General features: G+C 37.5%; 1 protein-coding gene across 1 annotated transcript in view; it reads right to left on the bottom strand.

Moving 5' to 3' along the window:
• Nucleotides 1-27663, bottom strand: part of APAF1 (apoptotic peptidase activating factor 1) — a 2040921-nt gene that overhangs the window by 1960707 nt on the left and 52551 nt on the right. Inside the window, exon 2 of the mRNA XM_044087206.1 lies at nt 7341-7518. Within this exon, the coding sequence (XP_043943141.1) occupies nt 7341-7478 (138 nt within the window). The 5' untranslated portion in view covers nt 7479-7518. The remainder of the gene's footprint in view (nt 1-7340; nt 7519-27663) is intronic.

Below are 27663 nucleotides of genomic sequence, written 5' to 3'. Positions count from 1 at the left end.
ACAGGGGACCATGTGCCTTGGACCATCTTTTCCTTCTAATGCCCCCCCCCCACTCTAATTGGGAAACATCCATGGTCACTGTGGCTATTGGAGGGGAATCAAAAAGGGTCTGCCTAAAATAGGTTGTCTGACTGAATCCACCAACAGATATGGCATCTGCAGATTGACATCAGTCTGATGGAAATGGATAGAAGTTGGTAGAGTATAGACCATTGTACTGCTAATGTCCATTGAAGAATTTGCATGTACTGCTAATGTCCATTGAAGAATTTGCAAGAAAAAAACAAAAATCGCTGCTGACATGGACCCCAGAACTTGTAAGACTAGCCATGCAAGGGGGGGGGGGACTGGTGGGATAACAGTTCCGGAAAATGATTCTTCAGTGTCGTTATGCAGTGTAGGGGAAGAGAAGCTATTTGATCTTTCATGTTCAACTGTGTTCCTAAGAATTCTAGGTTTCTAGGCTCAGCACAGGAGTCAGATTAGACTTGCTTAAATTTATGGTGATACCCGAGGAGTGTGAGAGTTGGATCAGATGATCTCTTGCCTAAACAACTTGATACCTTGTGGGAGCGACAAGGAGCAAATTGTCTAAATATGGAAACACCCGAAATCCTTTGAGTCTCATGTGAGCCAATACAACTGCCATGCATTTGGTGAACACCCATGGGCTGTAGTGAGTCCGAAGGGCAGTGCTCTGAACTGAAAGTGACTGGCTCACAGCCGAAAGTGCAGCATTTCCTGGAGCGCCTGTCTATTTTGATGTGACAGTACACATTCTTGGGATCTACTGAGCACATCCAAACAGCATTGCGCAATATGGAGCAGAATGGACTCAACCACAATCATTTGGAACCTCAACTTCTTTACATAAAGATTCAAATTGCTTAGATCCAGTATGGGCCTTGGGTCCCTTGTCTTTTTTCGACAGCAAAAAGAAGCAGGAGTAAGTTCCAAATCCTCTGTTTGGTCAGGACCTTGTGGATTACTTTTTTGCAGCAATTTTTGAACTTCTTGGGTTGCCTGCTCCCTCTGACTGGGTGGCACATCAGGGAGTTTCTTGCTGGTGTTTGGAAGGGGGAAGGAAAAGGGAATTTAGTAGCTAGTAGCCACTGGATATTACATTTAGCACCCAATACATTTTTTGTCAAGTGTGCCCAGGTTTCTGGGTGCAAATAAAGTTGACCCCCGACTGCCTCCAAAGATTGCAGCACTTCTGGAGGACTGATGGGGCTCATCAGAGAACACATCTTTGAAGCCCTGGTTTTGTAGACTGATTGGTTAATTCATGTTTTTAAAGACTGCAGCTTTTATTTGTGTTTAATCTGAAGAAGTTCTACTTAAAGAACAAAAGCACTTATTTTTACACTATTTTTTTGGCTCCAATTTTTGTGGAAAGATTTTTTAGTATTTTTATTTTTCCAGATGTATAATAAATAAAACATTCATGTGTTATTCATGTTAATTGCTACTAGCAGCATGCTCATTGCCGTTCCAATGTAGTTAGCATGTCACCGTTATCTACTATGTTTTTTCCATGAAAGTTGTCACAAATTAATGTCGTTATATTACTCAATGTGATACTAGGAGACTATAGCCGATTCTGTATGTACTTGTCGACTGCATTATGCATTGTTAGGGTTCCTATTATATAAATCGAAGACACAATCCTTTGAATGCGCCTTGATCGAGCTTGAAAGCACGAAACAGCAAAATAGCAAAACGGCATACAAGCCATTTTTCCCTGGGAAAGAAATTGCTTGGCCGCCTCCGTTACTTTGCCATTTTCCTCACTGTAGTGTGATCTCAGAGTTGGTATATTTAAGTAGGGGGGGTGTGGGGGTCACAGCCTCCCACTTATGCAATGTTTTGAAGTTTTTATTTTTATTTTATTTTTTTGTGGAACAGTGAACTGGCACAATTTTTATAATGGATCATGTTATGCTAATTCAACAATTAGTTTCCATTTTATTAACAGAACTTTCAAATTACTTGGCTCAGATAAACATTCAGTTGCGTGCACAATATAGAAAGGAACTCTTCGGGCTTGGGTATTTGGACCAGTACTTTTCTCTCTGTTCATAAAATTACCTCACCTGGGAAATCTCACATATTAAGTATATTCTTTATGCCAATGAAACAGTTCACTAAAGGCAATGCAAAACACACCACTCTTGCCAGTGACTTCCACAATGACTTCAAATTGCTCTGGAATTGGATTCATAACTGTCAGCAATTGAAAACTCACAAATATGCCATTTAGTACACCATACAACCTTAGGAAAACACGCTGTTACTAAAGACCATGCAGGAAAGCATCTTCTGTGGAACAAGAAACAAAAATACCTAGGCATCACCCTTGACACTCAAGTGTCTCCTTACTTGCAAGCAGAGTCCCAAGTTAATAAAATACTATCATAACCAAAACTGCCCTACAACAGAAGTTAGACATTCTCCTGTAATAAATGTACTCCTCCCCAGACTTGAATGTGGACTCCCTATTATAGCACTATGCTTTACCGAGAACCCCTCAAGTTAATCTGTAGAAAACAAAACTCAGATCTGTTAATACTGTCAACAACAAACTGCTTAACTGTATTACACAACAAAAAAACATGTCCCTCTAGCAAGCCACAGTATTTCTTCTTCTCAACACTCTCACAAAGTACTCCATGAAAGATACTGCCCTGCTTCTCCTTCACAAATTTAACATTAGACAAAGTTACTTCCTCAGAAATATCGATTGCAGTTATCTAGACCACCATATACTTTAGCTACCTGTGAAAAAGCATTTTCCACAATAGGACCAGCCAGCTGGAGCAGCATGCCCAAACTGATCTGAAGAATTGGTTCAGAGACTTACAACATATGACAAAATAAATGTAAATACTTTACCAATGCTGGCTGATCCCAAAACAGTCTTAAATTTCTGAAAATCAGCATATTGTGCAAGTATTATCTTTATTTTCATGCTTGACTTCAGCACTAGTTTGTATGAGTATATGACTTATTTTGGGTTGGTTTCATCCCTCCTCCCCTGCATATTGTAGATGGTGCATCATGCTACAGTTGTAAATAGACTCTTCCTCTTGACATGGTATCTAATTTTCTTTCATTTTACTACAAATGTAAGCTTATTTTTGTCTGCCTGTCCTGCGTCAAGTCTGAAAAAGGGTCCAGAGGCTTGTCCCCTAACCAGTTAACATGCATAATTTAATTAATTATTAAACACAAAAATAAAATATTCAATTAGTAGATGAGACACTACAGCTGCCTGGTAAGCAACAAACCATGGCAATCATCAGAGTTGTTAAGAATGCTAACAGCAGCATGGTTAACTGCATGAAAAATCAATTGTTATAGCTGATGCTTCCATTTGTTATGTTCTTTTCAGCACTGCAAGCAAACTGTTAAGCTGACTGAAAGCTACAAAATATTCTACACATTTTCTGAAACCATTAAAGCCAGTATCTTTCAAGTGTGCACACATAAAGCTGTTAAAATGCACTCACTCTCAAATACACAGTTTAGTCTTGGATATAAATTTTGCCACATACTAAATCTGAAATCTCAGTTATACCATCACATGAAAAGTATCAGATGAGTAACATTTCAGATATCATCCAATTAGTCTATGTGAAATGTGTATAGATGCCTATTTAGGCTGGTACTTTTTGCGGTTTACTATCAAAATGACGACTGTAGGTTCGGCGAACACAGAATGCCGAATAACAGTTGGCTAACTCTTGTGTTGCCGAACCTACATGTTTTTGAGTCACCAGTTCAGCAAATGCACTGTGCATGCACACATATGTAGTCGACCTTAGGACTCGAGATTGCAGTACAGTGTGGATCGGGAAATGTATCCTATTCCCCACTGTACTGTGATCTCAGAGTTGGAATATATAATTAAGCAGGGGGTGCAGCTCCCCATGGGGGGGGGGGGGTGCAGGGGGCTTACCCCCCCTGCAAAAAAATGAGCAGTTTAGTGTTGTGCAGTACGTACGTACTCCTGAAAAGTATAACTTCCTTTGGTGTTCTCAAAGGTGCAGGGAAAAGTGTATGTCGAATATTGGTGTCATCAGTAAGAGGGAAGTATGTGTATATTATAGCATTGTCTAATGTCTGGTTCATTGTTGTGGTTCAGTTTGAGGGTACGCTATCCTGTTGTGGTAATTCGTTGTTGCTTACACTATGGACTCCCTCGATGACATCCCATCCATATTTACACCGGTACAACGAGAGGAGATTCAACGGCTGCAATTAGTGGTAACCATCCTTAAGGGGAAGTTAACACATTTGATTGACTTGTGCAGTCAACCTGACTGAAGGTTGACATCAACACGTTACACCAATGGATCCCCATTATTGGAAGGAGGAGCGACTGCAGAAGGCTTGAAAGCACCAAATAATGGCATGACAGGCCTTAATATTTATCTACTGGGAATTCCACTATTCTGAATGGCCAGAGGTTTGAGGTGGAGCTCCACAACACCGGAAGTGCAGCTGACAGGGCAGAATCTGTACAGCGTCTAGCAGCTGAGGAGGAAGAATTTCAAAGATGTGGGGCTAAACCTAAGCGAACTGTGCCAAAACGGACATATACATCAGTGGTGTCCAACACCACAGCAAAAGGTAGTGTTGACAATTTAAATTATAAAGTAGCTGAACAATTTAATAAGGATAGCAGTAATAATGATTGCTCTAGAAGGAACAATATGTTTGAGCAATTTTTTCAGTCCAATTATAAGTTTGAATCTGATCAGCATGGTAAGAGACTGTTTATTCAAATGTTGTTCGAGAAACAACAGAAGGCACGTTGAGAGATATGATTTACAACATGGGAAAGAAGTTAGAGAAAATTAAAGTTATACAAATGGACAACGTTTATGTGAGTCATTGTTTAGAACTCAGAATAGTACCAGTTGGACTTGTTTTTTCAAATGGGGGTTAAACGACAAAATGTGTACTGAGTGGGAAAAATTATCTGATACTTTTGGATTTCAGTATATGAAACTGTTAATTGATTTTAATGACCGTAGGTTATTCACTTTGTTAGCAGATGTTGACAAACTTATTTCTGTGATTGTAAATGATTTATCGTATCCAGAATGGGATAGGTTAGAAACAAGCAGTTTGATATGGTAAGGGATAAATGTGATAAGATACAAGGATAAAATGTTAAAAAAAATAGATTGGGTTCTATACTGTTCTAAATCCCTAACTGTATATTCATGGGAAAACAAAGATAAAAAAGAAGGGAGGAACAATAGGAAGATACATTATTAAAGTAATATGCACAGTAGTGGAGAGGTGCAATCTACTGAAAAGTTTTATCACAGGGAAGGGCAAAGAACCTCAATTTACAAATCAGGAAAGATGGGATTCAGGAAAGATGGGATTCAGGACAGAGCCAATGGAAAAGGAATTACAAAGCAATGGATCAGAAACCAAGGAAATGGAACAGGAACAGGTGCAAATAAGGGATAAGATAGTGGATAGAGATCAGGTCATATATTCATGTGAGAATTTTAATATATACAATTACACTGACTTTCAATTAAAAAAGGAATATTTCACTTAGTTATCCAAGGGCATGAAATTTGTGCTAATTACTTAGTTTAATTTAGTGGCTGTATTGATCGAATTTAAACTACATCTTACGAGACCAAATTTAGCTATCTTTTTTAAAGGAGTAAAAAGTTCCCACCAAGGGCAATTAAAGAAAAGCAAATTTAATCCCCCCTTCACCCCATTTTGATTACCTTAGAAAAAGTTATAACTGAGGATTTATATAAATAACAAGACAATAAGTTTACAATGAGAGCAAAATGGAATTTGAACAAAAATGAATGGGATATACCACAAGACGGGTCTACCTGACATGGTTGACAGTTCATATGATTGACACTCATTTGGTCAACAGTTCATTTGGTCGACAAGCAGATTTGCCCCCTTCCCCAATGCTGTGCAACCCTGGAGTTGATATATATAGTTGGGGGGGGGCACAGCCCGCCACATTGGGGGGGGAGCGAAGCCCCCCACCTAAAATGCTTGTCGATCAAATGAACTGTCGACCATATGAACTGTCGACCATGTCAGGTAGACCCCACAAGACCTATGTAGTAACAGTTGTATTCGAGTTATGAAACCCGACAAAGGGAAAGGGGTAGTATTATATGAAACCTCTGCATATAAGATGTATGAAATACTTAATAGTACTAATACATATGAAACAATTTCTAAAAATGAGGTGAATATAGCACACCGTCAGATAGATTTACACCTAGAAGAATTTCTATTGGATAGTAAAATAACTGAAGAATTATATAAATTTCTTAAAGTAGAGTATCCCACATTAGCTACCATAGTGGGAATACCAAAAATACATAAGGATATTTTAGATCCACTGTTTCAGCTGATTATTTCAGGTAGTAAATCTAAGACATTTCCATTCGGTGTAGTTATAGAGAGATGGCTGAAACATATTTACAACAATGTATCCCATATGATTAATGATTCATGGGACTTTTGAGTCATTTGACACCAGAGATGTGGAATAAGGATTTAATATTTTTGACAATTTATGTAACAGATCTTTTTCATCCATACCTAAGGAGGAAGGCTTAGGATTTCAGAAAAGTATTAATAAATATGCAGGCCTTGAATGGGAGAGAGTACGTTTATTGTGCGAGTTTGTCTTTGATACTTGAATCCTGAATAAATCATATTTTATGGAGTACTGTGATTTCATTATGTAAGCTACGAGAATATTGGTGTCATCAGTAAGAGGGAAGTGTGTGTATATTATAGCGTTGCCTAACTTCTGGTTCATTGTTGTGGTATGTCGAATAATGCCAAACTCAAATATTTGGTATTACATTCGACATACTGACTTTTCTTCCTCTGCAGTTTTTGGTGTTGTGATTCGTGCGAATGAATGGAATTTGTTCCATCATTCGCGATTTTGATAGCAAACTCTTTCAGCTCTTGTGACTTTAGAACATTCAGATGTTAAGTTTTGTAAACACATGAATCATCACATACTGTGAACATTTCAGACAACATTTAATAGCTTATCTCAAGTTTATGCTAGCACAAAGCAAGACTAAATGCTCTTTCCAACAATATGGCCCCAGATTAATACTCAGTGATACTGCCCAAGAAGTAGTCATATCTTAAAGGGAACTAACCATAGTTCTATAGGTAGTATATCAATATAGGACTGGTAATTGATAAGTGTAATTTGATCCATGATGAAAATTGGCTTGGCTTAAAGTGGCCCACAAGGGAAGTTAGCCTAGTATTAACCTATGAACCTGTAAACAAAAGATGCTTACCAAAGCACGGACTTTCTGCTCTTCATGTGGTTTTAGAACTTCATCACTGATCATGTGATCCATAATGTATGATGTCTTGATGTCCCGTTCCAGTGTGTAACGGTTCTGCAACAAACAGCTCCGTGCTTTCTCATCCATTGTTTACGACACTTAATGACTGAGATATAAGGAAGCTTTCCTTAAAGGAAACAAGAAAAATATCAACATTCACATGTACATTTTAATGATACTAAGGTACTTTAGCTATAGTTCCTGCTCCATGGTATTATTGTTTTTGTTTTTTTTTTTTTATGCATTGGAATTTTAATTACTGATGGTGCTACTACCATTTTTTGGAAGATGCCTTCAATCACATATCCATACAGTTATGCAACAGAAGTAGTATTCCAGTTACGATCTGGTCAAACAATTCACCAGCACAGAACAAAATAAATAACTAAACAAAATAATCTAAGAGGTACTTAATCAAAACAGAAACTTGGGTATACTGGTTACCACAGCAGTAACTGTACTATAAGCATGGAACAATCAGCAAATCAAAGCAGCAATTACCACTCAAGGCATAGGCAAACATACAAGAAAACAACCATGTTAAACATGTTCGCAGTTAGAAACACTGCATAAAAAAATGTGTGATGTAAAATCAATCCATTATAAATTACATAAATTGCCCAATTCTTGCCTTCCCTTAAACCTCACTCCTCCTCCAAAACATTATTCTGCATGTATCATTCCTACAATTTCCATTTTTAAGCAGTTTGCTCCTACCCTTTGTAAGATCCCACTTCCTGTTCTTTTATCTCTGTTAAAATATTCACCACTTCAAAGTCTAAACCCAATGTTGTCTGAATTCCATTTCCTAGTAATTGCTTTTTTTTGGCAGCCACCAGAATTAAACTCAACAAGGCCTTACTATGTCTAGACAATTCAGATCCTGTATCCCAGCATAAAAAATAATTTCCTTAGTCGTACACATTTGCTCACCCAATATTTCTGACACAGTACTCTGTAGGAAATTTTAAAGTCTACCAATTCGTTACACTTTGCAAAACATATGTTCCCAATTACCTCTTTCTTCCCCATCACACTTCCAACATTTTCTATTTACCCGAGGAAAAATGCTTTAGAATCTGCTTGGGGTATAAAAATACCTATGCAAACATTTCCAAACAAAAATCCTAAAACTTAGAAACTTTGTTACTTATTCGGGAGCAATACATATGTCCACCCATTGTTTCATTGGGAATTATCCAGTCTCTTCCTAATCTTTGCCAACAAAAATCAGAAGCCGTTCAGGACACCAGATAAGAAATTTTATTCCACAAGCTTTCACAAATATAACAAGCTTTTGCAACACTTTCTCAAGTGCTAAGAATATAATTAAATAATTGTTTAAAAGATCAAATGATGTTTAAATGCATCATTGTAGTACAACATAAAGAAAACGTCCTATTACATTTCAAAATAAATATAATTAAACAAACTTTCTGAAGATAAATAAATATTATACCTAAAGAGTTGTACCTTTAAAATACATTTAACATTTACAACATAAGACCTGGTTTGCGATCAGCTCTCAGCAAATCAATCCATTTATATTCAGTTCTTTCTGTTTTGTTTGTTTTGTTGAATGCCCTCCCCTACAGATATTTAGAGCTAGTTTCTAAATACAGAAATTTAAAAGCATGATTTGAACATCTCTCTATAATATGCTTATATAAAGTGTTTTATACAACATCCCTTCTAATATCAGATAGATATGAACAAATTCCATCCTTTAACTTACAAACGGTCTTGCAACCAAAAATGGTTTATATTCTGTACATATAGCTAAATATACTAAATTTGTAGCATCACAAGTCACAAAACATTTAATCTCATAACTCCTTAAAGTCACAGGATGGATAAAAATCACACCATTGCTTATACACTTATAAGAAACATAGGACCTGCACTGAAAAGCGCCAAACTTTGTATATTTTATTCCTCTATCAATATGAATTTTTCTTTATAACACAAACAATGTTTGAAATGTTTGAAATGTATTCTATTTTTATAACTAAATATAGGTTTATCAGGTTAAGAAATTCTTTAATTTCTCGTGATATGTCAAGATAGGCCAACGCTTTGCTAGAACATTTTGTAATGCTCTAGTATATCTGTGAATGGTACTATTTGGTACCCTATCTATACAATCGGTTGTCTGCTATACTTAACTTCACCAAACGCTTTGCCTGTGGAATCTATATTATGTAGTACTCACTCTGCACAAGGCTCTTTTTTACCAGACCCTCTTTTTAAGAAATTATTAGCCATCTCATTTAACTGCTCATTCATTATTTGATGGTCTGTATTTAATTTCACCATACTAATTATCTGCCCCTTAGGTATATTGTTAAAAAGGAAAGTGGGGTGCATACTGGATCTAATCAGGTAAGAACTTAACATTTACTGTCTTTATTAACATATATTGTGATATCTACACAATTTATAAATGCATGGGATACCTCGTATTTAAATTTTAGAAGATAACATTTCCGTCAGATATATAACGCACTACTTTAACTGTGACTCATTGCCTTTACATAACAGAAACACATCTACAAATTGTTTATAAAACAATGTTTTTTTACAAATTTAACTTGTACTGTTAACTATATAGTGGTGTTCCCATTGTGAAAGTACAATATTAGCATAGGTGTTAGCAACAGGAGTATCCATCACAACACCTTTTATCTGCAAGTAATGTATTCCTTGAAAAGTTAAATGCATTATTCTCTAAAATAATCATTAGCTCAGAAACTGTAACCAATAAGGTATCCTCATGCAATGAATTTTGAAAGGATCCAGTATATAATGGATGTAAAAAGTAATTTGAATCAGAGAATACTCTGCGAGGAACCAACACATCATTCTATTATTTTTCTAAGTAGACTGAAACAGGATCTGTAAACCATCTCCTACCCAAAATTACTAGTATCACAGGGGGTTTCAACATACTTATGTATTTCTGGTAACCTGTAACAAATGGGTACAACTGGGTAAGGGATAAAAAAATAACTCATTAGTTCAATTTCAAACATTCCATTCACATGCATAAAAAATACATCAGAGTTCAACTCCTTTTTCAATTGATCTAATTGTTTTACATTAATCTCCTGGTATGTAGTCTCATCAGTTAAAAACTCAATAACAGACTGAATAGATTCCTTCATATCTATAATCACAATAACTTGCCCCTCATCAAAGCTTTTTAGCAGTATATTTTGTTCCAACTCTTCGAGTGCTTTCTTCTCATTCAGTGATAATATGATTAAAAACAATAAGTAATTTTCACAAGTCCTTTCAAAGGCTTAAACTATAGGATTATTATTCAAAATAAAAGTACTAGGTTTTCTTAAAGAACTTCCTTGATGTTATCATTAACAAATAACGTCAAAGTTCAAATTTCTAGAAAAATTATCAATTCAGTCAATGCATCTAGTATGTTACCTTCAGATGCTAGAATAAAAGTCAAACCTTTCTGTAATATTAATTGTGCAAAACATGAAGAGTATGATTAGATAGATTCACCACTAAGTTGTCTTCATTTGTCTACAGCATTCCTCCTCCTTCCAGCCTCCTTTTGCCTAGTCTCTGCACCCCTAATTGCAGTTCTCTCTATCAAAAGACTCTCCATTCTGTATTCTCGTGTTGGCTTAGTTTTTATAGTTTCTGCTACTTTATGAATACAATATTCTGTACGGATGATATGCTCATTAAGGATCTGCATACAAAATCCTACTCTCTCCTTATTTTTTGAACCCCCCCTCCCCACACTTTGCTTCTTCACCATCTCTTTCCACTGAATTATAACATTCTGTAATATGCTATGTACATGAGACTTAACTTTATAGCTCTAAAATATCAAATCAGGTAAGCCTAAACCATCTTATTCCATTGGCAGAATCAACTTTTCCACTTGATCCTTCCCCTCCCAGATAAAATCCTTCAAGTCTTTACCAATTACTACCCACAACTTCTCTCCTGATTGATAAAAATTTGCCTGACCTGTATATAAAACTAAAGGGACTAAAAAAAATGTCACTGTATCTTGCTATCCATAAACAAGTGCTTTCAGTTTCTCAACTTTTGCATTATCTTTTGTTTAGCCTTTTCCAATATATCCTCATCTGCCACAGCAAAATATTTTTAACCTATACTCTTAACTACTTCATTTCATCATGTCCTCAAACATGGGTATTGCCGAAGCAATTCATGTGTGGGTAGATAGTTTACAGCTAAAAGTCTTTGCTTTATCTTCATTCATTTTATATCCTGAAAAAATGTAAAACTATCTCACAATGTTCCACAACCCTGAGATGGCCTTTTCAAAGTTTTATCAGGTACAAAATAGTATCATCTGCAAATAAAGCCAACTTTTCTAGATTACCATACCAGTTCTATTCTTGAATTTCTGAGTCCCCCATTTTCTTTGTCAATGGCTCAAAATATAATGCAAATAAAGAGGACATCCCTGCAGATTTCTTTTTCAGAGATGCACCCTTCCACTTTAATTTTTGCCTCTGGTCATATATCCTCCTAATTAACATTATTGTTGTGTTAGGGAATACAAATGCTTTTTTGTACTACTCAAAACAGCTTACCCTACTGAATGTTGGTGGGTCTATGCAGAAAAAACAAACAGTATTTTGTTATACTCTGCTTCCATCTGGATCATCACTGTTCTATTAAATGTCGTCAAATGATTACCCACACACAAACAATCCATATCTATCAATTTTGTCAACATCTTTGCCATTCTTTTAGCCATTATAAACATAAAAACACAACCATGGTTTAAAAATCAAATGGGCCTATATGAAGCTGGTTCTGATGTGTCATCTTTAGGTATTACAGCCACCACAGCTTTCATCCAGGATGTTGGTGCTTCCCTTCCTTTTAAAATACTATTAAAACAAAACAAAACAAAACATTCCAGGTCTTTACCACTTTCTTCCCTAGCTTCCAAACTTCCACAAGATCATCATCTATTCTTGGAGACTTTCTTACAGATTGATTACACATCACAATTTTATCTCATCTCCTCCTATCTTAACTTAATTGTTGAGCCTCACCTACCTCTAACACTGGCATTTTTAAATCTTCCAGAAATATTTCTATTTGTGCTTTTTCAGGATTTCCACATTCCTCTGCTATATAAAAATGTTCATAACATTTCTGAAATATCTCTAATATCTCTATAGGATCTCTGGTTATTTTCTTGTTATAGGCTTCCTCTGTTTGGCAACAGCCCCTTCAACTTTATGTTGACTAACAGTATAAGACTTTTTGTGCTCTGGTGTTATTATTAAAAAAAAAAAAGCTGCTTAATCTTTCTAAACTCGTGCATATTCCCATTCCTTAAATTTCTTTTTTTTTTTTTTTTTTTAACAGATAGGCGAGGAAGCACCATTGTCTAATTTTTTAATTTATTACCCTGCATTTTTATCTTCGTTGTTACTGTTGCATGATCTGAAATAGTTATTGGATATGTGTTGAAGCTTAAAATTAAATGCACATGTTCCTGAGAAATACAATTTCCGTGTTGTCTAGCCTTGCTCAGTTATTGTACCTTGGGGAATAATATGTAACTTCAAGTCACATCTTCCATACTAAATATTTACATAAATTTCCTGAGAAATCTACCCTCTTTTGTCACTTTCCCTTCCATGTCCCCTATATACATCCTTGCTGTTGCACATAAAGTTCCAGTCCCTTCCTAGAAGTAATATTCGCTTCTTAAAGCAGATTTCACCCAAAATGTCTTAACCTCCACAATAGCAGTTTTAGCTAGAATGTAAATACATGCCAGTGTAATCCTTCTCCCTTACCAGCAGCCCTTTATTACCACAAATCTTCTATTACTATCATTTTTTTCCTCTCCTATCACTATTGGAGCACCTCGGCAATTAGTGTAAAGTATGTTCCTTTTCCTTTGGCCCCGATATTCTGCTGAATACACATTCTGAAATACTTTATTACATTCACATGCTCATTTCCTTCCAAATGTCTTCTGTAACAATGCTATTTGCACTGTGTACTTATTAATATGAATCAATACTCTTATTTTTTTTATCTATACCTGTGAGGGGATTCATGTTCCAAATAAATGTTTAGTGTAGCCATTATTTCCAACTATAATAGGACAGCTTTTTAAAGGTCTATTTCCAGATTTTGTGTTACATGCACCCACTAATGTTTGGCAGGTTGATCTTTTAAACAGTTTTTTTTTCTCATCTCCATTTGAACTTGTGTCCTGGCTGCAAAAATCTGTCCCCAAATCGACAGCTGCACACAAAGGCATTACTTAACATAACATTAAGGTTATCCATGCTAAGATGCATGTTACAACCTGTGCTTCTACTTACACTAATTGCTGTCTGTTCTTATTCTCCTCCCAAATGTGAAAAACAGCTTGCATAATTTCAGAAAACATTAACCTTTAGGCTTAAAAAAGTGCTCTGGCTTTTATTGCCCCTGTAGTCAGTTTGTCTCCAAGGAAACTGAAGTACAAAATGTACAGCTGCCCTGATCTGCAAGACTCTCAACTTGCACTGAATGTTTCTTTCCCAATGAAAACATTTAATTACATTCCGTGTCCTCTTATTTACTTGCTCACACAAAAAACTTATTGATCAAGTCAGGGGCCTTAATCCAGACACTCAACTTATGCAGAAGTAAGACAGAACATAACTCTACATATATAATAATCTGTGCATTTTTACACTCATTCCCCACCTCAAAAACCTCAAGATTACAGCATAATCACTTGCACATCCTTTTGTCACTTTTTACATTGCAATGCCTACATTTCTTAAAACTAAAAAAGAAAAAGGGTACTTCATTACTTTAGTATCTTATAACACAGCAATAACTGAAAATGCTTTACTATATAACATGCAATTTATATCATAAAATGGTTTATACAACTACTGTTAAACAAACTGACCGTTGCTTTTCTTTTTTCCCCTTTCTCTTCAGTGTCCTTCCAAATACCAATGACAAAGTGGGGTATATGCGTTTTAGTTCCCCTCAAGTTTAACAAACCCAACAAAAGTCCAATCTTTACACTTTTTCTTGTAAAGACTTGCAGTGGCTATAAAAAGTGTACACACCCCTGTTAAAAATGATATGTTCATTTCAAACTTTTCCCACCTTTAATGTGACCTATATAACCTGTACAATTCAGTTGAAAAACAGATCTGTTAGGGGGAAAAAAAAAAAAAAAAGTATAATAAGCTGGTTTCATAAGTGTGCACACCCATAAACTAATACTTTGCTGAAGCACCTTTTGATTTAATTACAACATTTAGTCTTCTTGGGTAGGAGTCTAACAGCATGAAACATCTTAACTTGGCAATATATGCCTACTCTTCCTTGCAAAAGCGCTCCAAATCTGTCTGATGACAAGGGTATCTCTTGTGCACAGCCCTCTTCAGGTCACCCCACAGATTTTCTATTGGATTTATGTCTGGAATCTGGCTGGGCCTTTGCAAAACTTTATTTTCTTCTGGTGAAGCCATTCTTTTGTTGATTTGGGTGCATGCTTGGGGTCATTGTTGTGTTGAAAGGTGAAGTTCCTCTTCATCTTCAGCTTTCTAGCAGATGCCTGAAGGTTTTGGGCCAAACGTGCCTGGTATTTGGAACGGTTCATAATTCCATCCACCTTGACTAAAGCCCCAGTTCCAACTGAAGAAAAGCAACCCCAAAGCATGATACTGCCACCACCATGCTTCACCATGGGGATGGTGCTCTTTTGGCGATGCAAAGTGTTGTTTTTGCACCAAATTTACCTTTTGGAATTGTGGCCAAAAAGTTCAACCTTGGTTTCATCAGACCATAACATGATTTCCTACATGCTTTAGGGAGAGTATGTATTGTTTTGCAAATCTTAGCCAGGCCTGGATGTTTTTCTGTGTAAGAAAAAGGTTTCAGTCTTGCAACCTTACCCCATAGTCCAGACATATGGAGAATACAGAAGATTGTCACATGTAGTACACAACCAGTACTTGGTAGAAATTCCTGCAGCTCCTTCAGTGTTGCTGTAAGTCTCTTGGCAGCCTCCCTGACCAGTTTTCATCTAGTCTTTTCATGAATTTTGGAGGGATGTCCAGTTCTTTGTAATGTCACTGTTGTCCCATTTTTCTCCACTTTTTGATGACTGTCCTCACTGTGTTCCATGGTATAGCCAATGCTGTGAAATGTTTTTTGTACCCTTCTCCTGACCGATACCTTTCAACAATGAGATCCCTTTGATGCTTTGTAAGCTCTCTGCGAACCATGGCTTTTGCTGTAGCAGGCAACTGCGTAAATGTAAGCAAAATCCTACTAGGACAGATGAACATTATTTGGAGTTAATCATTAACTGATGGCAGGTGTGTACCAGAGAAGACTGAATGCTGTAACTAAATTAAAAGGTTCAACAAAGTATTAGTTTAAGAGTGTGCACACTTATGCAACCAGCTTATTGTACGTGTTTTATTTTTTCCCCCAACAGATTTTCTTGTTTTTCAATTGAATTGTACAAGTTATAGGTCACAGTAAAAGTGGGAAAAGTTTAAAATTATTTATTGTGATCTCATTTTTTTATATCACAAAAATCTGGCATTTTAACAAGGGCATGTACATTTTTTATATCCACTGTATTTCACATAAGTGACTTGATATTTTAGTCTCATATTTATTCACTAATTTCAGTGTTGCTGGTCCTCTTCCTTTTCCTCTCCATCTACCAACGTCAGATGCCAGTCAAGATACTCCTGATTCTTCTGGTCAGCGCCAGTGATTCTTTTCTGTCTCTCAAGTATTTCCTTTGGAACACTGGAAAAGGTTCACCGGTAAAGTCTCTCTAGGAGCTTTATTAGCAGGTTAATGAGAAGATTCCCTTTGTTTTTGATGGCCCACTTTTTGCTGGACAAATTTTTGTACTTTCCCCTTAGCCTGTTCTGCATCAAAAAAATACTTCGATAGACAAGGAAAAAATAAATAAATATTCTGAATAGAGCTGGGTACAGCCGCTTAAATCTCACACTGGTCTCAATATTCCCTGATTTCTGGGATAATTGTTTTCGCCACTTTCTGGAGTACAGTGAATTATCATTTTCCACAAACACTCTGTTTCCACAGTAACAGAGATAAAACAACTGGAAAAGAGATCTTTATAAAATGGCAACAGCAAACTACATAAGAAAAAATGGGAATGCTGGAAACATTAAGGGAGGAATGAGGTTTAAAAGGCAGCAGAACTTAAATGAGCTATGTAATGTTTGACTGAAAACAATTGGGTAGATTTTTAAGTGGTGTACAATGTTTGTAACTGGGAGTATATCAGTATGGTTTGTGATGTGTGGATTGTTTTCATTTATATAACCGTATGATTGTCTATGTATTAAGTGATGGCAACAAAGAGGTTTCTTGCAGGAATTGAATAATGTAATGTTGCTTAGGTTATATAACAATATATGTGAAGTAAAATGTTCATGATATTAATTACAGTGAGATTACATAGGCAAATATGCATTCATATAAAAGAAACAAGTGATAATTCAATAAAGGTATTTGAAAAAAAAAAATCCACTGTTTCCAATCTGCCACAGTTTTATCAGGCTCAATGCTTTCTGCTGGTATGAGGCTGTCTTCTCAAGGACAGGTTTGGAGAGTGTACACACACACACACACACACACACACACACACACACACACACACACACACACACACAATGTGCCCTTTCAATTAACACTGTCAGAACTGAAATCAAGCTATTGATCGGTGTGCAGCCATTTTGAAATTAGCTCCAATGTATTACCACTTTCTTGATAAAACAGACATTTTATCCTGAAGTTTAACATAATGTGGCCTTCAATTTAAGACTTGCAGCACCAGAAGAGAATGTGGAATTAAAAGAAATGGACTAAAACTCTGATCACTAGGATTACAAAGACAAATCAGTGAGGAGATAAATGTATAAAATACAAAGAACAAGTATACCTGAAATTATTGATGCCCAACATACTGCAGACAGATGGACAGTCCTACTGCTACCAGAGAACTGCCATGGGATATGTGACTTATTCATGTTTGACACCAAACATTTTTTTCCAGAGGTGGACACTGGGACTCTGCATCCCAGTCCTGATCTCTAAATATACTACTTTCAGGTTTGCACCAACTCAGACAAAAAAGGAACTACCTTTGGATCTACTAGTAGCCCATAACACACTTGCTTGCTCCCACTTGTTCTGAATCTCAAGTGACCCAACTCCCACTAGTCTAATATTAAGTTATTTTATTTACCTAGTCCTTCTGCTCATATGAAACTACATTGTCCTACCATGCCTTTAACTCTAACATAAAACTCATACCTGGTCCCTAACGCTAATCATGACACTTTCCTCCTGTTCCCCAACCTTGAAGTTCCTAGATCCCTCTCAAAATCTAAAGCTCTATGCCTGATCCCTACATCTAAACTCTCCAATGCTCCATAAGCCTTAATCATAATCCCCAAGCACTGCCTGAAACACTAAACTACAATTCTATCGTCTCTCACTCCTCACAAATTTCCTTGAATTCTGCTATTGTGTTCAGGTGAGGTGCTGCTGCTGCAATCTCTCCACATGGCTGCTTCACCTTATTTGAACAAGCAGTTGAATTTCAGAGGGCAGCCCATGCGAGCTACAAGATGCCAGATTCACTGGCTGCAGGTCAGTGGTCTTCAAGCACCTGGAAAATGGGCACTTAATACACCTTGTATCTTTTTTTTTCTCACAGGTATTCCAACCTGGGAAGATGATGTTATTTGACTCGCTTACAAATAAGTTGCCATCCTGACCTTCTGAATGCAGGGTGAGCAACAACAGCAAACGTGGCAACTGGATGCAACTTTCACACACAACATGCAACATTGCACGCAATGTTTAATAAGAGTTGCAGGAAGTTTCATTTCCTTGGTAAGCATGATGCTACTAATTTGTTAAAAGCAGATTGTGGCTCTGGTACCCTTTTTTTCTAGAATACAACATTGTTATCAATGCAATTGGCTTGAGTTTCATCGCCAACACACTTTTTCAGTGTTTTACAAAAATGACAGGATGATATCTCATCACCTTTATCATCTTTCTTGATTCACAGCCACTCTCCTACATTCTTTAGTCAACTGTTAAAGGTTCTCTCTCAAACAGTCCATTCATTTCTTGGCCAGTCATCCTCACCTGCCCTTGCCTACTTTCTGTCTCAATCATCTTCCACTTTCCTGCTTATCTAACCAAACGACTTCAATCTGATAGGATGTCTTTGGAGATCATTTTGTCTATTCCACAGTACGCAATCTGTCTGCATCCCACTAACCATCTCAGACATGTCACCTCCATCACCTCAAGCTTCACCTGCTTTGCCCTCATTGCCCTGGTTTGCATGTCAAATATACCTTGCTTTTCAGCTTCTTTGACATTCTTCCATCACATACCATCCCTAATATTTTGTTTCAGTGGGCTGTAGCATCTCTGATTCTAGCTCTTACCTCCTCATTCAGACCTTCCTTCTCAACTACACACCCCAAGATACCTGAAGCTGTTAACCGTTTCCACTATTTTCCTTTTCTATCTCAGTATTTAGCTTCTTAGGATTTCTTCCATTTGCTGCCGAGACAACTGCCTTGTTTGCAATCAGTTTCAATGTGCCTTCAGTTTTGCATTCCATTCCTCTACCATTTGCTGACATTCCTGATCAGAGTCTGCTTAGAGCCACATCATCTGCATGCAGCAGTTTTATTGATCTCTCACTTCCCATCAGTCAACTAATATATTCCCCTCACCTCACCAGCTGGGGGTTGGCATAACAGTTAAGGTGTTTACCTTACACGGTTTGATCCTCACCTTTGGTCAATGTCTGCATACTGGCTCCACATGTACTATTCTGCAGACTGACTGCCTACTATGACTCCAATAGACAAGCTTGGGGTCAGCATGGGTTGGGGGGTTTGGCATAATGGCTAAGGTGTTTACCTCACAAACGTGTGGTACAGAGCACAACTGTCACCTTTGATCACTGTCTAGTTATTGGCCAAGCATGGATTAGTTTGCAAACTCACTGCCTTGTGTGATGTCCGTGCCCTGGCCTGGTAATTAAGGAGCCTCAATCTTCACCACTAGCATCAGTGAGGGGCATCCACATTAGGAGGTAACAAATGCATCTAGTGTAAAGTACAATTTCCCTTAAGAGTACACAGAGATCACAGTCAGTCTGGAGCCGATTTCTCCCTTTCTCTCCAGATCCCCAATAAGACTCCCCACTGGCACAGCTCTAGGGTTCAGATCTCAGCCAAGTAGTCATGCCAAAACCTCCAGTACCCTCTGTCCAACCAGTGCTTCGTGTCCCTGTCCAAGTAACTGACACACACACACACACACACACACACACACACACACACACACACACACACACACACTGAGATCTGATTTAGATACAACCACAAAGATACTCCTGGGGAAGGCTGGCACAGGTCCACTAGCTATGTCCCCTTCTGCCCTGGTTATAAGGTAGTAATCCACTGCCACCAACTACTCTTATCAGCCTCTATAAAGGCCCTTACCAAAAGGGTGTCCAATTCTACTGTGCAATGTTATTATTATCCAACTGGCAAGCATGACAGAGACTTGAAGGCTATTTAGGAGTGGCTTATACAGTACCACCAAATACATGCACGTACTTTAAGAGCTTAAATTATCTCTACACAAACAGCCACAGTTAAAAGGTTTAAAAATATTTAATAATAATAAAAACATAAGGTAATACTTACTGATTCAATACAGTGACAACAGAGAGTTCAGAAGTCACAGGAAATACTTTGGACAGTCTGACAAATATAGAAAACAACTAGGACTAATCTTACTATTTCTATCTAGCTCGAAGAAAAATCACGGTTCTAAATATCTTACTTACAGAGCAAAGCAAGTTCTGGTGAGTTGTTGACAGCTTCAGAACAAAATACAAAATGCCATTCTTACTTTCTGAGATAGCCCTTAAATTGATAATACACATTACTGCAGAGTCATTTCAGATTACATCATTCTTGATACTTCTGCTTAAGTTTCCCAGGCTCACAGAACTTACAAATTAACATTTCTTTGTAATCTGCACCTGCCAGGAAGCCACAATAGAAAGAATTTCCTAGCCCAGACATCCTGTCTCCTAGCTTGAGATCACCCACAGTTGCACATTCTTTACTTATCAGCTTCCCTTGAGATCACCCACAGTTGCACATTCTTTACTTATCAGCTTTCTACCAGCAGGGTGCACTGTGGTTACATTTTTGAAGCTTAGCATATAACAGTTTGCTTACATTTGTGAAACCAGCCTGTGGATCATATTAATATTTACAATGACACAGAATTATTTACAAAATTCTATCTGACTGGGCTGGCAGCCCCTCGCTTTTTCACACCTTGTATTTTATGCAAAAACTGGAGAGGAATGGAAAGCCCTGAACAGTGAGTAACAAGCTTTTCTACAAAAAGGAAAGAGAAAAAATCTTTTATTTCAATTCTGCTTAAACATTCAAGTTCCATTTAGAGTGACCTGTGTGGTTATACTTCTTTGTACTTTTCGGCTTTGTTTTTTCAATTTTTGGCCAAAGAAAGGATCAGTTTGCATTTTTTTTTATTTGTTCTGGGACCTTAGTCTTATAGCTTAATTAGCAGCTGTGGGAAAACTGTGTTTTTATCATTACACTGCCCTTCTTTCTCCACACAAATTATTTATAAATGCTAGTTGTTTGCATTTTAAACCCTGCTGGTCCTTAGTCTTGTAGTTTCATTCACATATGTGGCAAAACTGTGAACTACTGCCAGATTAGAGCCTTGTTATTTATTAGTGCATTTTCCATAAATGATGCTACTAGTGAACATACCTCTCAATCCCTTTGTGCAAGAAATCTGGACAAAGTCTAAAATAATGGGTGGGGCAATTCTTAAATATTAACTTTATAAAGTTAAAATTTATTAGAACAGAATTTATGTTAGCATGCATTTTCTGAAGGATATGAAGTCTGAAATTCAAAGGTATATCATAATTAACGGACATCAGTCCTCAGTGACTTGTCAGAAAACCACAAATTTTATGAGGAAAAGACTGAGAATATGGGGCAAAAATCTGGACATTCTGTGAAGATCTGGGCAGTTGTGAGGTATGTTGGTAAAGGTCTGCATAGTCCTGTGCTTTAAATTGTTGTAGAATTACAATAGTGAAAGTGTTTTTTTTTTCTGCTCCAGGATTTGTACTTCAGGGCTTTTACAGATGCCAATATTCCAGTCCTGCTCCTACAGTTTTAAATTCTGCTCATTTACCTACTTAAAGATGCATTTCAGTGTCTTTCTCTTCTCTTTGTGTCTGTCCCATCCCCTATTGGGACATTAGGCTAAAGTTTCTGAAATTCTAACCTGCCTAGGTTCATTGACATCTAGTTCAAAGAAGTTGCATTCCAGTGCCTTTCTGTTCTTTTTGTCTGCCCCACTCAGCAGGCCTACTGAGACATTAAGATGAAATTTATGAAAAGAGGTCCAATATTGACTTTCATTAATTAGATCCCTCTCTAGCCTGCGTCTTCCTTGAATTTCTGTTTTAACCTTCCCATCCTTTTTCTGTTGTAGTTTTAGAATGCAAAATCTCTGGCATTTGGCCCTTATGGTAATCCAATTTCCAAAGTCCCTCCCTTCTTTCATTCCTTTTATCTGTTGTACAAATCTATTTTTCAGAAGTGTTTTACTTGTATCCAATGCCATCCAAGCAAAAGTACTGTTAACTACTAAATACCACTTGTTTAAGTTATTTTGAATGACTGCTACTGTCTCCTGCTTGTATTTGTACATTTCACAGTATTTTTGTAAACGCATTCAGCAAGGGATTTCTCAATAGTAAGAGTTCTTATACTACTTATATTCTATACAGATATAGTTTAACTATTCAGTAGGACAGATGTCATAATACAGAAAACTGAATTATTTACAAAGGATGGGACACTGGTGCAGCACATAGTGTTGTTGCCTCACAACAAGAGGTACCCAGGTTTGATTCTCGGCTGTGGTACCTTCTGTGCAGAGTATGCATGTCCTCCCTGTGTTCAGGTGGATTTCCACTGGGTCCTCTGGTTTCCTCCCACATTCCAAAAACATGCAGTAGGTGAAATGGACAATCTAAATTAGCCATAGGTGTGAATGTGCATGTGAGTGCATGGTCTGGATGAACTACTGCAGCAGGGCTAGCCACCAGGCAGTGTAAACCTTGGCTCTAGAAGATTGTCACTATTGAAGTGACACCCAGACCCCATTTGCAAAAATAGGAAAAAGGGGTTGTGGATGGAGAAAAATAAAAGGGTTTATTTAAATTATGACATAAATGAAATGTGTGGCAAAAAAGAGTTAAGAGCGGCATAGGTATAAGGTAGAGTTGATGAAGACAAGTGATAGCTGGTAACAGCTCAGAGCAGAGCAATAGAGGAAGAAAGCAAAGATGTTATACTTATCCTGGAGATGTACATCTACAGAGCCAGGATGTTGAGATGGATTTTCTTAGATGTGTTTTTGAATGCCTGTAGGTTTTCAAGAAGCCCAAGAGCATGTGGGAGGGCATTCCAGGGCACCCCAAAGAGTAGCTACAGAGTTTGAGTATATGGAGGCTCCTCATGCATTTGGACTTTAGTGACAAACAGTAGGAGTTTGTCTTTAGGGCAAAAGGCTTTGGAAGGGTGGTAGTGCTGAAGCATCCATTTTACAGCCTGATACTTACCAGAGTAGTATTATTAGAGTATAAGCTAGTACTAGCCGACTACAGTGAAGGTGATATGGGATTTCAGTCCAATTTAGTTGTTTAAGGGCAGAACAGTGATGAGTTCCAAAGGGGTGATTCCTACCAAAGTGAGCTATTTTATAGTAGCATTGTTCCAGTTTTGTTTCTGTGGATATCTGTATTTTAGTAATCAGTGGGTTGGCAAACAATAGGGTAGGTAGGAGGTAGATTTTAGCTATGGTTTCTCTAGCTCTGTCTGTTAGGCAGGTTTTGTTTTGTTTTAAACAGGAGACTGAGCTCTTGGTGACTTTAACGGTTTGGAATTGGATGTCAAATTTTAAGTTGTCATCAATTGTGACGCTAAGAGTTTGGTGTTGGGGACCAGTTAAATCAGGGTGTTAATGAAATGATTTTGGCAAGAGTTTTGCTATGGGAGAATGCTGTGGGATGAAAAGTAGTAATTTTGTTTTTGGGGGGTTAAGTAGGAGTTGTGAGTGGCCTAGAGAGGATGCTATGGATGTAAAGGATTCTGGAGTAATTTCTTGAAGTTTTTGTAGGTTACAGGTTGAGCTGATGAGTGCGGAGTCGGATGCATAATGTACAGCATTGGCACGCTTGGAAGCAGCATGCAGATCATTAATAAAATTATTAAACAGGAGGGGCCCAGGTATGGAAGCCTGCAGTACTCCTACATTAATGGGTAGAGATGAAGAATGTATTCTTGTTGCCATTTAACTGCTTTGAATGTCTTTTAGGTAGCTGTTAAACCAGTAGTAGAAGGGGGGAGGGAGAGACCCAAGGAGGAGAGTTTAAGAGTTTATTGTGACAGACTGTGTTGAGTGCTTTGGCAGGTCTAGGAATAAGGGCAATAGAAGGTGTCTCGTATTTCTGTTTTTATTAATGGTATCAGCAAAGTAAAGTATTGCAGTAGCAGACTATGTCTGGGATGAAGACCATGTTGTATGGGGAAGAGCAGATCGTTTATGGTATGGTACTGAAGTAATTGTGAATGGATACATTTTTCTAATAGGCAAATGGTCTGAAGTTTGAGTAGCCAGCAATTTTATTTTATTTAATTTATTTACATTTGTTGACCGGGAGTGTCTGACTGGACGTAGGTCCATTTTCAACGGAGGCCCGGGGAGAAAAGCTCCACAGTTAAAATAAACAGACAGTAGTTACATTGGATTACATAGCGATTAACAATTTAACATAGCAATTACTTACAACATATTTACTGACAAAGAACATAGTACATCAGTAGACTACTAGAATCTTTATCTGTGAAGTACATAACAGACATTAACAAATGTTACAATAAGAAGTTCCTGCTGTATAATAAGTACTAGGCTTATGGATTTATTCAGTTTATCCAATTATTAGGAATTCAGGAGGAAGGCTCTCTGCAGCAGACATTGTAGTTTTTAGTTTTAGGAGATATTTTCTTATGGTGGAGGTAGGGAGAGATATGAGTGAGAAGTGTGCTTCCATGGGGTTTTGTTGGTGGAGAGTTGGTTTGACGGTGGGGTTGTCTTTGACAAGTGACACTATAGCCTGAATTTGTTAAGTGACTGTTGATTAAGTATCTTCCGGGAAGATAATGGTTGACTTTGGCCTGGATTTAATACATTTTGGACCAATGACCAGAATTTTTTAGGATTATATCAGATTGCCTGATGTAAGTTAAAGCAGTAAAGTGTTTTGTCAAGCCTTACACTGCATACTGCATTTGGTTTTATTTATTATCTGTCTGTAGTGTTGAAGTTGGATTTGTTGGCATGCCATGATCTCCAGGCCTGGTCTCTAACCACCACTAGTTGCAAAGTATTTTTTTAGGCAGCCATGTTGCTGGATAAGTCTTTTTCTCCTAATATGAGCATGCTCATTCAGTACATTTGTAAAAGTTTTGTTAAATTAGAGGGTGGCTTCGTCTAAAGGAAGATTTAACGTATTCCAATTGTACTGCTTAAAAGGGAAGAAGAAACTGTCTACATTAAAACTGAATAGGTTACGCACATTCTTGTACGCATGATGTTTTACTGGATTCCATACAAGCCTGTTCACAAAATTGGGCAGGTGGCCACTTAGGCTGTCAGAAGGCTGTCAGACAGCGTGTCAGTTACAGACCTTATTGGCTTTAGTTGTGAGAATCTAGTCTAGAGCAGATGCCTTAGAGGAGGTCTTGTTATAGCTTGTTGGTGTATTAATAAGCTCAAAGAAACCATACAGGTTAATACTGGTAGTAGGGGTATCGGATACAGTTTGGGCCTGGTCTATATTAAGGTCCCCAAGGATAATGGTTTCTTGAGGTATACTGGTAGATACCCAGGAGAGTATGTCCTCTGCTGCGCTGATGATATTACCAAGGGGAATATATAAAGCTAAGACACATACGGTCTGAGTTTAGCTCGAATAAGGCAATAAGAATCTCTGCATTATTGAATGAGGGATGCTTTTTCTGATAAAGGAATTTTTTCATGTGTTTTGGGTATATAATAGCTACCCCATCTGCTTTTTTGGCTATACAGTCTGCTTGAAGGATATTGTATTCTGGAGGGAGGATTTCAGCATCTCTGAGTTTTAGCCAAGTTTCTGTGATACTGAGGACGTCAAGGTTTTAATAAGATATGGAAGCATGCAGTTCAGCAGATGCTTCTAAGATTAAGGTTTATAAATGTAATACTTGTTTCAAGAGATGTTGGAGTGAGTTATTAAAATTATTCGTGCCTGTGTCGGCCATTATGGGAGAAGCTGCAGTGGTTGGACCTAGGTTGGGATGAATGTCACGGCATAGCTGCAGACTGGGTAGGAATAGCTGAAATATACAATGCCACTTGGTTTTAAATTTGTTCTTTGTAACAAATTTGTGGGGTGGATTACTTACTTTTATATACATGTTTGTTTGAAAAGATGTGAGATATGTTGTAAAGGTTCTGGGCTATAATGAATGAAATATAGGAGTAACTGCCATCGACAGCGATAGACTGAGCACCGGGTATAAGACTGGTGTTGAGAGGTACAAGACAGTTGGTTATACGTGCAAGGAAGAGGAGGGACGTGAACAGCATGCTAATTATTATGCAAGTATTCAGTGAAAAGGCAAACAGGACACCGATAGAAGGCTAGAGGGTTTGACTGGGTGTGGCTTGGGTAAAGTCGGAGGGGTTATCAAGTTACACTGTAGAAGAAATCCAGCTGAAAGAAAAAAGGTAGGAAGTGGTTAGTGGGTGTGTGAAGGAGGATTAAGAGTATGGATTGTAAACTATTTTGTGACTGGTGGTAACATGGTAGGTGGACATTAGCTCAGGATAAGTGTGAAGGATGTAGGGATGGCTGAACCAATCAGCTACTTCAATGGAATGCAGTTACTCCCCTCACAGATTACTTAGGTATAGGATTTATTTGCTGTTTCTAGGGAAATTTTACACTGCTAGAGTAAAATATGCTAAAGTGTTCATTTAGCTTACATAATGGATGAACTGTAGATCGCACCCTGAACATTCTCCAGCAGGGTGTTGATCTACATTGTAAAGCCTGCTGAAAAACAAGTCTGCCACTTCATAACAGCATATCAAGCCAACATGGAGCTTGGACTGAAAATAATCTAATGGCTGCCATTATTTTACACACATTAAGCAGTGCTTCTGCTGTTTAGCGGGTGTAAAACATAAAAAAAAAAGTAAAGTACAAAAAGTGCGTGTGCTTTTAAGTGCGTGCGTGAATGTATGCATGCATGTCATTGAAAGCGAAAGCAATTAAGCCATTATTTCACACTCACTAAGCAGTACTTTTGCTGTTTAGTGAGTGTAAAAACTAAATAAAACAGAAAAAAGTATGAATGTGTTGATGTTTGTCTGCCTGTATAAGTGTTAACGTTTCTGTCTATGTGTGAGTGTATGCATGCATTAAAGTGGTGTGTGTGTGAGTGACAGAGAGAGACTGAAGAGTGGAGGCGATCAAGCACCGCAGTAAACATAAGGTTTATGTATCTATCAACCTTTTAGCTCAAATATCTAGATAAAGCCTAAAATAAATGGGGAACAAATGCTTAAAATAGGAACATTTTAAGTGCTTAATCCCAAAGTTGCTTGAATAATAGGTATGTTAGCATGCATTTTCTGTAGTTCAAGTGTGTTTGAGAGAGTGAGATCGATGGGCAAGTGGCAGCAGCAGCAAAGAGGTTTGTATACCTCTCTACCTTTTAGCTCATGAAATCTGGATAAAGCCTGAAATAAAGGGAGAAACAAAGGCTCAAAAATAGGAATGGGGGGGGGGGGGGGGCCAGGATGCAGACAGGTTGACAGCATTTTTTTTAGCTTTGCTATCTAAAATATATTTCTGACAGAACATTTCAAAAACCTGGCTTTGTATACTATTGCCCTTAGAAGTCTACATTGGAATATTTTATCTCAAACCATTGTTTTTTTGTGTCAAAAGTCAAGCAGAAAGGGCTCCATCTTCTAGTCAAAATGAGTTTCTCAAAGAATACCTCACAAGGCCAGA

The sequence above is a fragment of the Protopterus annectens genome, chromosome 11.part0, assembly GCF_019279795.1.
Source record: "Protopterus annectens isolate FY-2018-M chromosome 11.part0, PAN1.0, whole genome shotgun sequence".
Classification (NCBI taxonomy): domain Eukaryota; kingdom Metazoa; phylum Chordata; order Ceratodontiformes; family Protopteridae; genus Protopterus; species Protopterus annectens.
The sequence above is the reverse complement of the archived record's forward strand: the minus strand, read 5'-3'. Positions and strand labels throughout refer to the sequence as shown.